At 41.6% G+C, this 18,604-nt stretch overlaps 2 protein-coding genes across 5 annotated transcripts in view; both read left to right on the top strand.

Annotated features, from left to right (window-relative positions):
- Window positions 1-18,604, top strand: part of poc1b (POC1 centriolar protein B) — a 51,607-nt gene that overhangs the window by 7,429 nt on the left and 25,574 nt on the right. Inside the window, exons 11-12 of one of the 4 annotated variants that reach the window (XM_085283028.1) lie at window positions 7,188-7,277; window positions 7,362-7,560. The exons of the other annotated variants lie outside the window; for them this stretch is intronic. Of the exons in view, the coding sequence (XP_085139154.1) occupies window positions 7,188-7,277; window positions 7,362-7,541 (270 nt within the window). The 3' untranslated portion in view covers window positions 7,542-7,560. Of the gene's footprint in view, window positions 1-7,187; window positions 7,278-7,361; window positions 7,561-18,604 lie in introns of those variants that run through there. 4 annotated transcript variants of the gene reach the window in all.
- On the top strand, window positions 1,743-3,944 carry LOC146570168 (sterile alpha motif domain-containing protein 3-like). Its single transcript, XM_085283033.1, has 2 exons — window positions 1,743-2,683; window positions 2,787-3,944. The coding sequence occupies exons 1-2, from the start codon at window positions 1,928-1,930 to the stop codon at window positions 2,949-2,951; spliced, it is 921 nt and encodes a 306-aa protein (XP_085139159.1). The 5' UTR covers window positions 1,743-1,927; the 3' UTR covers window positions 2,952-3,944.

Raw genomic sequence — 18,604 nt, 5'->3', positions numbered from 1 at the left:
TGTTTTAGTATATTGAACAAAATACTTTTGTCATCAATCAACAAAAGAAAATATTAAGTTTGTGTAACATGTAAAAGTGAGTTGGAACATCCTTCGTGTTTGAACTGCCCATAACTGGACCATAATGAAAAAATAATTACAACTGCCATAAAAAAAGAAGAAACGGAAAAAAACAGAGGTTGGCACCACTACCTGGTAAGTTTCTTGTTTTATACTCTTTTATAAATATGTACTAGTTACAGGAATTCACTGCGTAAGTTTAGTCTGACAATGGCAGCTACATGATGTGAATTGACACTCTGTGTTATGCTAGTTGTTACTCTATAAAAGTAAAAGCATTTGTATTTTTTCCTGTTATTAATGAAATCTGTCAATTAAATCTGTCACTCTGGTGGTTACCTTGGTTAGCCATAGACGTGTATGAGACCATGCATACAGCAGAGGGTAACCCCGTAGCATATGTTCGTATCATCACAGGCGTAGCAGTTGTCTTCATTCTTATCACTTTGTGGGAGTAGAGGTGTGTTTCACCTAGACTGTATTCGGTGAGTTAACTAAGCATTGAATTCTAAATAGATTAATTACAAGTTATATTTGTACACTTTAAATTTGATGGTTTTAATCATAGTTTAACTTTAGCAACTTTACTATGCTAAAGTTGTTAGCTAGCTTTCTTTTAGCTAGCAAACGTTCCTCGCAAATATGAGAGTACATTGTCAATTTTTCCACTTATACTTAAAGTTTGTCACTTGTCAGGGTGCATTTGGTTAGCTGATAGACCTTGCAGACAGCAGAGCATGTTCAATTTGAACCTGTATATGTTCAAATTAACCAGTCAGCAGCTGCCTGCATTTTTATCATGGTGTCAGAGTAAATTTGTGTTTCGACGGTCTTGGGTGAGGTAACTAATTACTGACAGAGTGAAATGTGGGGAATTTATGCCAGAGTATTTATGTGAGTAAAAGTATTTCTATCAAATGTATTGATATTTTAAGCTCGAATGTGAAATATGCCTGAGGTTAAAGTTAGTTGACCTAGCAAGAAAAAACAAAATTGTGTGTGTGCACACGAATTGCTTTCGTTACCTTCTGTAATTGTAAGCATAATGTGAAGTGTGGTATTGTGGCATGTCAACAGTGGTCTTCAAATAATTAAAAAGAAAATTCTCTCACACATATGGATATGACACAATTTTTCCAATTTTAAACTACAGTCTGTAGATTTATTTGATTATTTTTGGATTCATCTTTTCAGTGTTTCATTGTAGTGTTTTAGAGAAGGTTTTATACTTAAAATAACTTGTTTACTCAAAAGCCTCGATAAGTCTTTGCATTACCAAAAGTTGCAATAAATTTCAAAATGCACTGGACTTGCAAAATTTGCAAATTTGAAACACCAAGAAGGAATCAGCTCTTAAAGCATTACAGGCTTAGACATAGCCAAGGTGAACTATTTATGCCTTGTCTATACTGGGATTGTTACTGCTCATTTAAAACATGGAATAGCTTGCGAACCCATTTATCAAGGAGGTAGGAGGTATATTCCACCATGAGTAAAATTCAAAAGCTAAATTCTGTTTTGTTTTTTTGTTTTCCTTTTTATATAGGTACCTCAATGTCTCATCCTGCTAAACTTCGGATCATACTCAAAGAGCATAACATTCGAAAACTGGACTTACCACATGGAATCCCTGGAACAGTGGAAGAACTTGAATCTATTGTGAAAGAGACTTTTGAGATTGATGGGAAGTTTACTTTGCACTATAAGGATGCTGACTTTGGAGAAGAATATTTTTCTCTGACATCAACAGGTGATATCAAGGACAAGGACACACTTAAGGTGGTTCAGATTATTGAACCTCTCACAATTACTCTGACATTTAGTGATGTAGACAGTTCCTTCAAATCTGCATCAGAGACCTTGGTCAATGCTTCAGCAATTTCAGAGACATCAGTCTCAGAGACATCAAGTGTGTCCTGTGGCACCAGTTGCTCATCTGGATCTCAGGATAGTCATTCTTTCCTCACCTGAACATTTGAGTCGGCGTTTACAGCGCTGGCCTACCAATTTTTCTGTTCCTCGCTTTGCTTATGACACAGAGCTTTTACTTGCTTCAGGAAATGAAACTTTCAAAAAGGATGGAACTAAACTTAACTTTACTCCACTTCTTCCAGACATCCTTGAGAAACTGGCTGAAACGATCTTTCAGTATGTTGCCTACCCAACATCTGCACAATTAGCAGATGTAGCTGAAGCACTTGTTCAACAACATCCTTGCCTTAAAGAACCGGGATCCTATAATGGATGCTATGGATGGCAACAAAGACTGAAATATAAAATGGGCAATTACAGAAGTAAACTCAGAGGGCTTGGGTGCCCTGAGCTGGATGTGAACTCTCTCAAAAGAAAGCAAGCACATGAGAAGACACCTTCAAAGAATCTCAAAAAGCCAAGAAAGGCTGAGGTGAACTATTTGCCACCTCACCCACAAGGAGAAACAGAGGAAAGCTTGGAAAAGGAAAGATTGGAACTTCTTGATGAAGTGAAGAAGAGGAACAACTATCGGATCATCAGTGAAAAAATGGCCAAAACATTCTCAAATCGCAGACAGGAAGTTGTTAATCTGGCACCACCTGTGAATGACTTCAGAAGTAGATGGCCTGCGCTTTTTGATGCAGCACAGGTGATTTTATTAAATAATTTATAGGATAACTTATAATTGTGACATTGTGCATTACATTAACACATTGTGCTTTTAATTATGTCTTTTTTTTTATTTTTTACAGATAAATGATGAATTCCAAAGGATCACCACTGTTAACTTGGAAACAACATTCATGGCAAAACTGGACCAGTATTCCACAAGAATAATGTCCCTGGTCTCTTCAAAAGGCGGTGCTGCAAAAATTAAGATTGAGCGCATCAGGAACATGTTGCAAGAATATAATTGATAATCTTACACACCTTAAAAGTTAATTATCTAATTCATTATCTCAGGAGCATTGTTGGCTATCTTTTACTGAAGAGTGAAAAAGTGAACATCAGAGGTGGACAGAGTAAAAATTTGCTAAAGAAAACATCACTCAAAATATATTTGTCTGTTTTCTTTGTTGTAAGAGTCAAGGATATAGTGATGTATTTGTAACTTGGAAACTCAGATTGAAGAGAAAAAGTAAAACTCAGATGCATAAGTATTTTGCACCTCATAAGTGAGATGAAAAGACATTAATGTAACTTTTGGTCACATAATTGCAAACTGAGGTGGGTAAATTTAAATAGGTACTTTCCATGTCACATGTAACTTGACAATACATTAAGGTAAGTATGGGTCATATTACAAATAATGTGAGGAGAAAAAACTGAGGTAATAATTTGGAGTGTTACAAGTATCTTCATCAACTGCACAATAAACGTGTATGAGGAAGACAAGTTACACAAATACATTAAAGAGGGTAGATAGGAGCTTTTAATGTTTTAATCACATCATTACAAGACTTGTCCACAGGTGGCTTTTTCCAGTTCTGCATCACATATCTCACATATAACTATTATAGTTGAAGCCATAGAACTCAACAAAAACTGTTTGAAATAGTCTCCAAATCTAGGTTATATTTACTTTCACTCACCTTATCCTACTGCTAGCAAAGGGTGCATTGAAAGCAGGGCAGTATGTAACAGATTAAATTAAAGTTATAAAAATTAAATTGTTTATTTGTTAAAAATTCATCCATCCATCCATCCATCCATTTTCATCCGCTTTGTCCGGGGCCGGGTCGCGGGGGCAGCAGCCTAAGCAAAGAGGCCCAGACCTCCCTCTCCCCAGCCACCTCCTCCAGCTTATCCGGGGGAATACCAAGGCGTTCCCAGGCCAGCCGAGAGATATAATCTCTCCAGCGTGTCCTGGGTCCCGGTGGGACATGCCTGGAACACCTCACCCAGGAGGCGCCCAGGGGGCATCCTTGTCAGATGCCCGAACCACCTCAGCTGGCTCCTTTCGATGTGGAGCAGCAGCTGCTCTACTCTGAGCCCCTCCCGGATGGCCGAACTTCTCACCCTATCTCTAAGGGAGAGGCCAGCCACCCTTCGGAGGAAGTTCATTTCTGCCGCTTGTATCCGCGATCTCGTTCTTTCGGTCACTACCCACAGCTCGTGGCCATAGGTGAGGGTAGGGACGTAGATCGACCGGTAAATTGAGAGCTTCGCTTTTACACTCAGCTCCCTCTTCACCACGACGGACCGGTGCAGCGTCCGCATTACTGCAGCTGCAGCCCCAATCCGTCTGTCGATCTCCGGCTCCCTTCTCCCATCACTCGCGAACAAGACCCCGAGATACTTGAACTCCTCCACTTGGGGCAGGAACTCATCCCCGACCCGGAGTGGGCACTCCACCCTTTTCCGGCTGAGAACCATGGCCTCAGATTTGGAGGTGCTGATCCTCATTCCCGCTGCTTCACACTCGGCTGCGAACCGCTCCAGTGCAAGCTGGAGGCCCTCACCCGATGAAGCCAACAGAACCACATCATCTGCAAAAATCAGAGATGAGATTCTGAGGCCACCAAAGCGAAAGCCCTCCGCCACTTGGCTGCGCCTAGAAATCCTGTCCATAAAAATTATGAACAGAACCGGAGACAAAGGGCAGCCCTGGCGGAGCCCATCACCCACCGGGAACGAGTCCGACTTATTGCTGGCAATGCGAACCAAGCTCTTGCAACGGTTGTATAGGGATCGAATGGCCCGTAGCAATGGGCCAGACACCCCATATTCCCGCAACACCTCCCACAGGACACCCCGAGGGACACGGTCGAATGCCTTCTCCTAGTCCACAAAACACATGTAGACTGGTTGGGCAAACTCCCATGCACCCTCAAGTATCCTGGAGAGGATAAAGAGCTGGTCCAGTGTTCCGCGACCAGGACGAAAACCGCATTGTTCCTCCTGTATCCGAGGTTCGACTAACGGACGAACTCTCCTTTCCAGCACCCTGGCATAGACTTTCCCAGGGAGGCTGAGGAGTGTGATCCCCCTGTAGTTGGAACACACCCTCCGGTCCCCTTTCTTGAAGATGGGGACCACCACCCCGGTCTGCCAGTCCACAGGTACTGCCCCTGATCTCCACGCAACATTGCAGAGGCGTGTCAACCAGGACAGCCCTACAACGTCCAGAGCCTTCAGGAACTCGGGGCGGACCTCATCAACACCAGGGGCTCTGCCACCAAGGAGTTGTTTAACTGCCTCAGTGACCTCGCCCCCGGAAATTGGCGGGTCATTCCCCTCCTCCCCAGACTCTGCTTCCTCCTCGGAAGACGTGTCAGTGGGATTAAGGTGGTCCTCGAAGTATTCCTTCCACCGCCTGACAATTTTCTCAGTCGACGTCAGCAGTGCTCCGCCAGCACTATACACAGTGCAGGTAGAGCACCGCTTTCCCCTCCTGAGACGTCTGACGGTTTGCCAGAATCTCTTCGAGGCAGTCCGAAAGTCTTTTTCCATGGCCTCTCCGAACTCCTCCCACACCCGAGTTTTTGCTTCAGCCACTGCCCGAGCCGCATTCCGCTTGGCCTGTCGATACCTGTCGGCTGCCTCCGGAGTCCCACAGGCTAACCAAGCCCGATAGGACTCCTTCTTCAGCCTGGTGGCTCCCTTCACCTCTGGTGTCCACCATTTGGTTCGGGGATTACCACCACGGCAGGCACCAACCACCTTGCGGCCACAGCTCAATGCAGCAGCTTCGGCAATGGAGACGCTGAACATGGTCCATTCGGACTCAATGTCCCCAGTCTCCCTCGGAATGCTGTTGAAGCTCTGCCGGAGGTGTGCGTTGAAGATCTCGCGGACTGGAGCCTCTGCTAGATGTTCCCAGCACACCCTCACTACGCGTTTAGGTGCACCAGGTCTGTCCAGCGTCTTCCCCCGCCACCTGATCCAACTCACCACCAGGTGGTGATCAGTTGACAGCTCAGCCCCTCTCTTTACCCGAGTGTCCAGAACATATGGTCGCAGGTCTGCTGATACGATTACAAAATCGATCATCGACCTACGGCCTAGAGCATCCTGGTGCCACGTGCACTTATGGACACTCTTATGTTCGAACAGGGTGTTCGTTATGGCCAAACTGTGATTAGCACAGAAGTCCAATAACAGAGCACCGCTCGGGTTCAGATCAGGGAGGCCGTTCCTCCCAATCACGCCCCTCCAGGTCTCGCTGTCGTTACCCACGTGAGCATTGAAGTCTCCCAGCAGGACAACAGAGTCTCCAGGTGGAGCACCCTCCAGCACCCCCCCCCCCCCCCCCCCCCAGGGACTCTAAGAAGGCTGGGTACTCTGAACTGCCACTCGGCGCATAAGCGCAGATGACAGTCAGGACCCGTTCCCCGACCCTAAGGCGCAGGGAACAAACCCTCTCGTCCACCGGGAAAAACCCCAACGTACCGGCAGCAAGCCGAGGGGATATTAGGATACCCACTCCAGCCTGCCGCCTCTCACCAGGGGCAACTCCAGACTGAGACAGAGTCCAGCCCCTCTCCAGGAGACTGGTTCCAGAGCCCAAGCCATGTGTAGAGGTGAGCCCGACTATATCTAGGCGGTACCTCTCAACCTCACGCACTAACTCAGGCACCTTCCCCACCAGAGAGGTGACATTCCATGTCCCTATTGCCAGTCTTGGCAGCCGGGGGTCAGTCCGCCAGGGCCTCCGCTCCTGGCCGCCACCCGGCACACAATGCACCCGACCCCTATGGCGCCTCCTGCGGGTGGTGGGCCTGCGGGAGGATGGGCCCATGTCTCCTCTTCGGGCTGTGCCCGGCCGGGCCCCATGGACTAAGGCCCGGCCACCAGACGCTCGCCCTCGGGCACCCTCCCCGGGCCTGGCTCCAGGGCGGGGCCCCGGTAACCCTATCCCGGGAAGGGTAAACTGTTCCCTCGATGTCCTTTTCATAAGGGTCTTATGAATCGCTCTTTGTCTGGTACCTCACCCAGGGCCAATTTGCCATGGGAGACCCTACCAGGGGGCAAAAGCCCCCAGACAACATAGCCCCTGGGATCCCTGTGACACACAAACCCCTCCACCACGATAAGGTAGCGATTCAAGGAGGGGTATTTGTTAAAAACAAAAATGAAATCAATAATTAGCAAAACGCTAGTCCTATAAATATGTTTGACTTTTCGCCTAGTAAACTTTTTTTATTCTCCAGAGTTCGGTGGAAACAAGAAGAGAGGTCGCAATCCGTTGCCTGATGGTGTATCTGAAAGAGAAAGAAGAGGATCTCTTCAGAGAACAGCTGGTAGGTAAATATCACATTGTTTTGTGTTATATTTTTAAATAGCACATAAAATACCGACATGTTTCTTTTTAACCTACTTGCCAGGATGGTGAAGAACAGTTCCCAGAAGAAGTGGTAAAGATCGTAGTCACCAGACGTGCAGCAGTGTCTCTTCCAGCCGTCGCTAAAATTGTGATTGAAGGAACAGCTGTCCTGGAAGACCTTGATGTGCCCAGAGCGTGTGCCTTAATGATGGGACTTACAGTGGGGCAAAAAAGTATTTAGTCAGCTACCGATTGTGCAAATTCCCCCACTTAAAATGATGACAGAGGTCAGTAATTTGCACCAGAGGTACACTTCAACTGTGAGAGACAGAATGTGAAAAAAAAATCCATGAATCCACATGGTAGGATTTGTAAAGAATTTATTCGTAAATTAGGGTGGAAAATAAGTATTTGGTCACCTCAAACAAGGAAAATCTCTGGCTCTCACAGACCTGTAACGTCTTCTGTAAGAAGCTTTTCTGTATAAAAGACACCTGTCCACAGCCTCAAACAGTCAGACTCCAAACTCCGCCATGGCCAAGACCAAAGAGCTTTCGAAGGACACCAGGAAAAGTATTGTAGACCTGCACCAGACTGGGAAGAGTGAATCTACAATAGGCAAGCAGCTGGGTGTGAAAAAATCAACTGTGGGAGCAATCATCAGAAAATGGAAGACATACAAGACCACTGATAATCTCCCTCGATCTGGGGCTCCACGCAAGATCTCATCCCGTGGGGTCAAAATGATCATGAGAACGGTGAGCAAAGATCCCAGAACCACACGGGGGGACCTGGTGAATGACCTGCAGAGAGCTGGGACCAAAGTAACAAAGGTCACCATCAGTAACACACTACAACGGCAGGGAATCAAATCCCGCAGTGCCAGACGTGTTCCGCTGCTGAAGCCAGTGCATGTCCAGGCCCGTCTGAAGTTTGCCAGAGAGCACATGGATGATACAGCAGAGGATTGGGAGAATGTCATGTGGTCAGATGAAACCAAAGTAGAACTTTTTGGTATAAACTCAACTCATCGTGTTTGGAGGAAGAAGAATACTGAGTTGCATCCCAAGAACACCATACCTACTGTGAAGCATGGGGGTGGAAACATCATGCTATGGGGCTGTTTTTCTGCCAAGGGGACAGGACGACTGATCCGTGTTAAGGACAGAATGAATGGGGCCATGTATCGTGAGATTTTGAGCCAAAACCTCCTTCCATCAGTGAGAACTTTGAAGATGAAACGAGGCTGGGTCTTCCAACATGACAATGATCCAAAACACACCGCCCGGGCAACAAAGGAGTGGCTCCGTAAGAAGCATTTGAAAGTCCTGGAGTGGCCTAGCCAGTCTCCAGACCTCAACCCCATAGAAAATCTGTGGCGGGAGTTGAAAGTCCGTGTTGCTCGGCGACAGCCCCAAAACATCACTGCTCTCGAGAAGATCTGCATGGAGGAATGGGCCAAAATACCAGCTACTGTGTGTGCAAACCTGGTAAAGACCTATAGTAAACGTTTGACCTCTGTTATTGCCAACAAAGGTTATGTTACAAAGTATTGAGTTGTATTTTTGTTATTGACCAAATACTTATTTTCCACCCTGATTTACGAATAAATTCTTTACAAATCCTACCATGTGGATTCATGGATTTTTTTTTTTTCACATTCTGTCTCTCACAGTTGAAGTGTACCTCTGGTGCAAATTACTGACCTCTGTCATCATTTTAGGTGGGGGAACTTGCACAATCGGTGGCTGACTAAATACTTTTTTGCCCCACTGTATATACGCTCTCAATCTGAGCTACCCCAAACAAGTAAAGAACACTCTAGAGGTATTCCAGGTGTTTCTGGAACTTGATGGGCTTAAAGCCAGCCCACGGGTAATGTCTCTTAAGTACAAACTTCTGTCATAAAACAAATGTAATTTAGGCTGCAATATTCAGATGTGCTGATGCTTGTGTTTTTTATGCAGTCTTAGACAAGTGTAGTTTTGAGAGTTCATAATGCGTATAACCTTACCTTTGGATTGTTGCGTTGTTAAATATTAAAATGTTTTGTAATTTTCTTGATTCTATGATATTTACCAAGTTGATAGGTTAAAGTTAATGTTTAATAATAAGCAGATTTGCAAAAACAAATTGCCTTACGTTGCAATGTTTGTTTTCTGAGGTATTTTAGAAGGGTGTGATTTAAAATTATTGTTATTTGGAAGATTTTATAAATATATATTTGCTGCTTTATTTAATATACCTTTACAAATCTTTATAGTGGTTCTCAAAGTCAGTCATCAGGCCCCACTGCTCTACTTGTTTCTATTAATAACTAAACACTGTTGATTGGATGGTGTGTTCAGTTAATCAGAAGTTGTAGACACCATTGTGGAGTAAGAAAAACGAAGTAAATTGGCATGTTTTAGCTTCTGATTCAACCTTGTCCAGGTAATAAACATGTTACATTTTCTTTTGTTGCTGAGGTTGTTTGTGGAGGAATTGTACTGAAATACATTGTTTTTGCCCACTCATTTATAATTACAGGGCTGCTGTAATGTTTGATTTATGTTGTATGACACAGAAGTGTATTTCTTCGAAAATGTTATGCAATAAACTGTTTCATCAGTTGGAATAATTTAAATGGCTATGTTTGCATGGATAATTGTGAGTAGGATATATGTAAAAAAGTAAGTTAGATTAACTCAACTAATGTAATTTGTCAACTCAATATTACCAGGAATTCTAAATTAATATTAGGTTGCTTAAACTTAATTATGCTTTTAGAGGTCAAAGTAAATCATGTTGGTTTGTTGAACCAGTTGAGTTAGCCAAACCTAAAAATTTCTTGCTAGATTTACTTAATAATATGCAAAATTTGTAACTTAAAAAGCTGAGTGGAAATTGTTACCTCAATTTTTTTAAGTTAAGCCAACAAAACATTTTTTAGAGAGGTCACTAAGAGGCCTCTGGTTTTGTTGTTTGAAATATACAGCTGCACCATGCAACTACCTTGCATGGTGCAGCTGTATATTTCTACGTTTCTTTAAATGTAGCACAGTCCCTCCTTGCGTCTCTTATAGTTAAGTGGAAATACAGCGCAAGATATTACATGGAGAGTTTTACCATCCCATTGAACAGATTCCAGTCAGCAGTAAAAGAAATACAATGAATGGCAAATGTTTTATTAGTTAGAGGTGGGAATCACCATACATCCCACGATACGATATTATCACAATACTTAATGCACGATACGATATTATTGCGATTTCTTTTTTAAATATCTGCGATATTCAGATTCTGTACATAAAGGTAAACTTTATCAATATTCATTTTATCTAATATCAAAGTCTCGCACTCAGTCTTTCTCTCATTTCAGTCAGTTTTATTGTTGACAAACTGAACGGTTTGTATTACAGTCTAGTCCAACTTAACTGAATGCAGCCATCTGGTATAGCTATTCTGAACTATGCAATTTATGAAAACTATGCAGCCCATTCAGCAACTGAAGAATTTGAAAGTAAATTAAAACAAAATATAATTTTACATTAAATAAAAAAGTTTTAAACTTAATTAAAATAAAACATGTCTTAAATTAAAATAAGTAAACTGTCATGTTTATTGCTGCCAAAAAACAAGTTAAACACATTTGCACAGTGAAGGAATGTCAGGATTCTTGCTCAGAAAAAGGAGCTGATCAACATGCTCTGAAGTCAGAGCACAAAAACTTTTTTTGTAACAAAATATCGATTTCTGCTGTCCCTGTATCGATACATTATTAGCAAACAAAATATCACGATACTACACAGTATCGATTTTTTCCCCCCACCCCTATTATTAGTTAATCGAAAGCAGAAGGTTTGATTTGGTTACTTGTGCCAATTCTAGTGTTCCTGCAGACGTTAGCAATACCAGTTTAAACAGACAAGGTGTCCTCTACTAACAGGCCGCCTACCATCTGTGTGGGAATGTGCCTCTTTTGTAGCCATGTATGGTACACTTCTATGTGAATAAGTGTGCAGTATTGATAGTATGTTAATTTATAAGGAACATCTGTCAATTCTCAACATGTTGGCCATGTGCATTTGTGTGATTGCATAGAACACAGAAGACCCTGCCTCTCTACAGTCCTCTCTGGCTTTCTGTGCAGGGGAAGTACAGGATATTGGATGGCCCGGAGGTTTAGATACCAGATTTAAGTGCTGTAGAGGAGAACACGAGTGACAAGACACGACGGAAATGAGCTAAAGATAGTAATGGGTGGAGGAGGGGTTCACTTTCCACCAGGACACAGACTCCCAGAGGCTGCATAACAGCCTCACATTCACACATACCCACACACAAATACACACTGCTGCACTTGGGCAAACGTGCTCTTGTACACTTGGTCCAAGCACTTTCATTCATACTATATCCTCCCATAGTCTGTTTGGTTCACACTGTCTTTTACTCACATGGTTATGAAGGGATATACTGATAAAAATGCAGGAATATAGAACATTTATGCACCTAATATAAATTTACATGTAATGATTATTTGATTTGTGTGATTTTATGTAATTTAAGAACTTTACAGGTGTGCAAATTTTTGCCCCTTAGGTTGCAGTTTTCACATTTTTACAAAGCACTATTCATATGTAAACTAGCACTGTGTTTAAAATGAAACCAGTGTCCAGTGTTTTTAAATACATAATGTATACAGGAGCATTCCTCTTAAGAGATGAGCTAAAAAGATTTAAAATCGTATACTGACCTGTTTTGTGTTTATTAATTTTTATTTTATTTATTAATTTATATGTTTTGTTTTTAAATGCTGTTCTGTCTTCTAGTCAGTAAACCATTAATAGTCATAAAATTAAGGAGTCACATATTTAGCCTTGAGAGGCCAAATATGGGCAGCAGTTTCCCTAATGCAGCTCACAGAGTGGAGCACAGTCTGTGCAAGTGAAATATTACTTAAGGCTTCCTGAGCATATGACGACTCCATGCAGTCACAGCGGAACCCCTTCTTCAGACACTGTACACGTCACATAATGCTGCGAGACTCCCCATGGCGCTTCCAGTCTATCCGATGCTTGCATGTAAGTGTCCCAAAACTTGATCCTCCTCATCAAAAATACAAGAGAAAGGCAAGCCTTATTACTAATTCACAAGGTTCTCTCTTCAAGTTCACATCTGTCTTTTTCCCCTCCTCTCCTCTTTCCCTCCTCCCTCTTTCCTTTTTCTGCTTGCCTTTAATCTCAACCTTGCGCAACACCGACTTACAGGAAGCACTTTGTGGTGTCCTCCAAACAAAGAAACATTTTTTTGTAACTCTTGATTGCTGTGTATAAAAATGGTGTTGCTTCTCTGTTTCTTAGATTAAATATGTTGCATAACCACAATTACGGATAGCATTTACATGCTTTTGTCAAAAAGGCCACTGTGTAAACGGTCTGCTCACGCTTTAACTTGACGTTCTCTAAAACCTGTCTACTTATGTAATGATCAGTTTACTGCTGTTTGTCAAACAGTTGTTTTCCAACATGAGCAGTTTGACAGATAGTGATTCACATAGTGCCACACTATGTGAATCACTATGTGGCTGAGCATGTACAGACATTAACACTTTACTCTTACAATGTGAACTTTTTTTTGACACTTTGCCTCCTGCAGGTTTCAATGAAGAAATCAACATACTTTTTTTTTTCTTCTTTTTTTTAAATATATGTCTTTGTACTCTTACGTCAGATAATTTTCAGCTCTGTGTGCTTTTCATTGATTGGATGGGTCATTTAGTTGCGGTATGTGTCATAGGAGTTTAGTGAGTAAGTTTGATATCTGTGTTACTAATTGCATAAGATTTTTCATTGTTAGATATTGCTTGGGACATTATCGATTACTTGGTATTTAGACTTACTTTAGGTTTATTTTATTGACAGTTTCATTTTTTTTCGAGGCACTGACTTTTCAGATTCTTACCAGGGCAAAAGGTTTTTCTTGTAGATCATTTATTTATACCATACCATACCATACCAACTTTATTTCTAAAGCACTTTAACATAAAACCAGAGTTTCACAAAGTGCTGTACATGTTAATAGCATACGTAAAGAAAATTAAAATGAGATACGATAAACGATAAAATATACGATAAAATAAATAGATACAATAAATTGAAACATGTTAAAACAAATTGAGTCAACCCCTCTAATCAATGCCAAAGGCTTCAGCGAATAAATATGTTTTAAGAAGACTTTTAAATTCAGAGAGAGAAGAGGCCTGCCTAACATGCAAGGGCAGATCATTCCACAACTTTGGAGCAGCTACAGCAAAAGCACGATCACCTTTAAATTTATACTTAGTTTTCGGTACCTTAAGGAGCTGCTGATTGGCGGACCTAAGGGAACGGGCAGGTGTATATGGTTGTAGTAGCTCCGAGAGGTAGGGGGGGGGCCAGGCCATTAAGAGATTTAAAAGCAAATAAGAGAATTTTAAAAACAATCCTAAAATGTACAGGTAGCCAGTGGAGTGAAATTAAAATAGGGGTAATGTGCTCAAACTTTTTTGTTCCAGTTAAAAGACGTGCTGCAGCATTTTGCACAACCTGCAGGCGCCTAATGGACGCATCACTAACCCCAAAATAAAGTGCGTTACAATAATCCAGCCTAGAAGTAACAAAGGCATGGATTACTGTCTGAAAATGCTGTTTCGATAAGATAGGCTTTATTTTGGCTAATTCCCTCAAATGAAAAAAGCTAGATCTTACAACAGCTCTGACCTGGCTTTCAAGTTTAAGATTTGCCTCTATTTTAACTCCCAGATTAGTGATGACTGGTTTAACATACTGTGCCAGTGAACCAAGATCTATAATAGTGGCCTCAGAAGCGCCACCAAAAACCATCACTTCTGTTTTCTGTTCATTAAAATGTAAAAAGTTCAAAGCCATCCAAGTCCTTATTTCATCAAGGCATCTGAGCAGCGGGTCTACTGAGAAGCCATTTATCTTTTTAAGTGGGAAATAAATCTGGGAGTCATCGGCGTAGCAGTGGAAAGAAATCCCATGTTTCCTGAAAATAGACCCAAGGGGTAGGAGATATAGAGAGAAAAGAAGCGGGCCTAAAACTGAACCCTGTGGAACCCCACATTGAAGAGAAGCAGTAGAGGATACAAACTCCCCTAGTTTCACAGAGAAAGTTCGCTCTGCCAAATAGGATCTGAGCCACTGCAGTGCGGTACTCCGCATACCCACCAACTGCTCTAAACGGGAAATTAAAATATTATGATCCACTGTATCAAAAGCAGCAGTTAAATCTAACAGCACAATAATAACACAGTCACCTGAGTCATTTGCCAAAAACACATCATTAAAAACTCTTAAAAGGGCAGATTCAGTACTATGTAAAGCTTTAAAACCAGATTGGAAAACTTCTAAAATACCGTGTTCTTCTAGGAAGGACATTAATTGCTTGTAAACTACCTTTTCAAGAATCTTTGAGATAAAAGGCAGTTTGGAAATAGGTCTGTAATTCGCAATAATATCAGGATCAAGAGCAGGTTTTTTGAGTAGAGGCTGAATCACTGCATGTTTGAGATTGACAGGTACAACACCAGAGGACAGACTACTATTTACAATGGATTGTACAGCTGATGCTATAGTGAGAAAAACCTCTTTGAAAAATCGAGGAGGGAGAGCATCATAAGGGGAACCTGAGGGCTTCATGTGAGCAACCAACTCCTGCAGGCAGAGCATGGAAACTGGCTCGAACCTGTCAAAGACAGCAGAACTAGGGACAGGGGTAGAAGGGTCGGGAACGGACTGGGAAGTCCGTTTATCATCTGAATTAAATAAGGTGTCCTTCTGATTGGATTTTTTCACTTCTGTGTCAGATCTACGTTGTAACTTGCACTATAACCGGAACACTGTACCCTACGCCGTTGTCTTCTACGTAACCTGAGGTTCACCTCCAAAGAAATGTAACCGCTGGGTTGACTTGCCAACACTGTTTGGATCAGCTGGTTGTTTTGTTTGTGGCTTTCTTAACCTTTTGCCAACACGAACATTGCAGAGTGCCCTCTGGTGGACAAACTATGAAACAACTCATAATATGGTTGTGCACCGTGTTATGCGGCTAATTTTGTTCAAGATGAATTTGTACGATGAAGGTATGATACCAATACAGCACAACTACATCCTGGATATAGATCCATTTTTAAAAAGATGACTCCCTGCACAAACCTGTTACTTCCAATGCCAACATCTGTAAATTGCTAGTTTATATCTGCTCTCAGTATAATCGTTTTCAAGGGTGATTTTGTGTAGAATCCATGTAGTACAAATTGCTATTATTAAATTAACTGTAATTCTATAATTGTCATTTTTCCACAAGGACAATACAACTATTTCTGAACTTTCATTTTTGTCATTTGAAACATCTTATTTTCTGCCACCTACCTCAAACAGTTCTTCACGTTTGACTAACTCTCTGCTCTCTTAATGCTCTCTGAAGGTTACACCAGTATCCTCAGGTGCCACTGGTAGGAATGTGCTGACAGTCGGTCCTTGCAGTAAGCTAAGAATAGACTGTGAGGTCTATTACAAGTATTACCAGGACACCTGAAAGGCAAAGATGTGTTGCATTTTATTTTCCTGCTTGTTGTGAGAATTAAATGGAGGCTAAGGTGAGAGATAAAAATAGAACTTGGATGAGACAAAGAAGGACAAATTTGATAATGATGTCATCCTTCCAATGAGAATCTGGCCAGAAGGGAGAAGGAAACACATATTGAAACATTAGTTGCACTTTAATTACACTTTTTATTAGGCTTTATGTTTATTTTTTGTTTGTTTTTTAATAATTCCAAACTTGCTAATTCTAAATAGGGAAGGATTCATTCACAGTTTGTTGAATATATTTTATTGCAGTGCAGTGTTTTGCTGGGAAACCTTGGGTCCAGGCATTCATGTGGGTTTTCCTTGACATTGGTATTGCTTTGACCAGCACACTGTCTACGGCAGCAGCAAGACATTGTAAAACAGCTTTAGGGAAATTAACAAAAACTTAAGGCCATGAACTGGAATCTATACAGCTGTCACTTGATCTGGTCAGGTGTCCCTGGAATGCGAGGAACAAGCAATCCACTACCAATGTGCTGATGCACAGACTAGTGAAAAATGTTTTTTCACTAGATGTATCAAGTGGGTAGTTTTAATGTTGTAGGTGATTATTGTATTGGTATTTTGATTTAAAATTGATTTAAAGTTTAATAATTTCTGATTTTTAGAAATATACTTTGACTTGAATCTAATGTGCACTCACACATTTGCTTTAACTGAAAATACAGGCTACAAATGTATCTAATATATTTAAGTTCATCTAACAGTGGTGGACTCAACTGCAGCTAACCCATTTAAGAGAACCAGTGCATATGTCTGTGGAAATAACAGGCTACCTTAATGTTTGGCTGTGTTGCACGTTGATGCTATTTTCTCCCTGAGTGGAGGCAGAGAGGATGTGGCCTGGTGAACTGTGTAGGCAGATCAGACGCCTCATGGCTCTGCTGCTGGCCGAGTCTATTTCTGTATAACTCATCTAGGCTTGCAGAAAAAGTGGACATTGATTTTTTTTCTTCTTCTTCTCCTGAACAGTTTTTTATATTCTTTTCTTTTTTTCTTTCTTCTTCCCATTGAGAGGCCTACCTGCCGACCTTGAGTGACTAGGGGCAAGGTTAGCTAAAACAGGACTGTGCTTTGAATGGACTCTAAGAAATTGAGTTTTAAATGTGTTAGGCACTGGCTGCTTAGATAAAACCCAATATAATGCTCTAACTGAATCAGTATGGTGTGTTTTTGTGAAGCCTGATTTTGTTTACAACAGTCTCAAAGAAAATGTACCTTCTAGGGTGGTTTATAAAATATACCAGTAGAACATTTTCTTATTTACCTTTCTGTTTTCATTAATGCCTCATCCTCTTAGATAACTTAGTTGCTCATTCTACTGCTATAACTTTCTCTCTGTTTCTCTCACACACAATTATGCAGTATACCTCAGTAAGTAAACTGGTTTTCACCAGCTATTGCAGAAATGACTAAAATGTTGTAAGCTGGCTACTGCACGACTCAGAATCAGCCCTACACATAAGGACTTTCAGTTCAGGACTTTTTGGTGGAAAAAATAATTCACCTGGAGCTTGATCCCTGCAGTGGAAGTGTAGTGATTCCTAACAAACGTCACTAGTTCTTCGGAAACATTCTAAAACTTGGAATGACATGTTTGTAAAAGTGGCTGTGCGCCAGTCTTTTATTCACACATGGGTGTGTATGCGCATTACTCTGTATATGCGAACCCCTGTGCAATTTTTTGCACACCCATGCATATGTCTGCAAGGGAGGATTAATGGAAAGGGCTCAGAAAATAAATCCATTTCCTGTGAGATGAGAAAGCCACTGGTCACGGTTTCTCTCCGGAGGTGCAGCTGTAACCCAATACCTCGTCACTCCCAGGTTAAACCCCACCATCTCTCACTGCTACCCCCCTCCTGTTAAGCTCATAGTCCACCTGTGAGGAAGTCATTCATCTCTCTGCTCCCAGGAGAGGGATAAGTGGATCCCCCTAGTCTGGCCACAGTTGCCCTGATGCCAATAATGGGCTTTTATTGTTTGATGTAACCCTTCTCTTCCTCTTTCTTTTCCAGACCTAATCTCAGATCTTAATACTTCTGTTATAAATACTTCTGTTATAAACTATTCCATGTACTACTGTTCTACACATGTCGGGGTTTTTTTTCTCAGTCTTCCATGGACATTTCATACATTGAGCATTCACATCTGTTGCATAAGTCCAGTTTCCTCTTAAGTCATCTTCACGCACATTATACATTGACATTTTTCCCCCCACTTCTGTCTAATCAAATAATGTGAGGTAGAATGTCTTTAATCATGCACACTACAGTGCAAAATAGTGGGTGTTTTTAGGAAAACAAGCACTGACTCCAGAATTCACTCAGAAAACATGTTAAAAAAATGGAAATGGATTAGATTTCCATTAAAACCTCAGAGAGACAAATGGTTCAGGGATTTGTCCAGTAATCAGGATGATTCTAACTCAACTTTTGCTGCTGTCCGTTCCGGTCACGTTTTGCTACAAAGTTTTTCACTCGCAGCAGTCACGTTGCACATGATTGTTTGGCTCTTTGTCTCCAGACTTTGGGGGGATACCTGTTTGATCCTTTGAGAAAGTCATGCCTTAATCAAATTTAAACCCAAACAGCAAGGAAACATAATGAAGCTTTTGTGCTAAAAGCTGTGACTGTGTGGTTTCTTTAGAGTGATTATTAGTGATATT

The sequence above is a fragment of the Mchenga conophoros genome, linkage group LG7, assembly GCF_057382185.1.
Source record: "Mchenga conophoros isolate Kocher_MC1m ecotype Shallow Benthic linkage group LG7, M_conophoros_male_GT1.1, whole genome shotgun sequence".
NCBI lineage: Eukaryota > Metazoa > Chordata > Actinopteri > Cichliformes > Cichlidae > Mchenga > Mchenga conophoros.
This window is presented reverse-complemented; position numbering and strand designations above follow the sequence as displayed.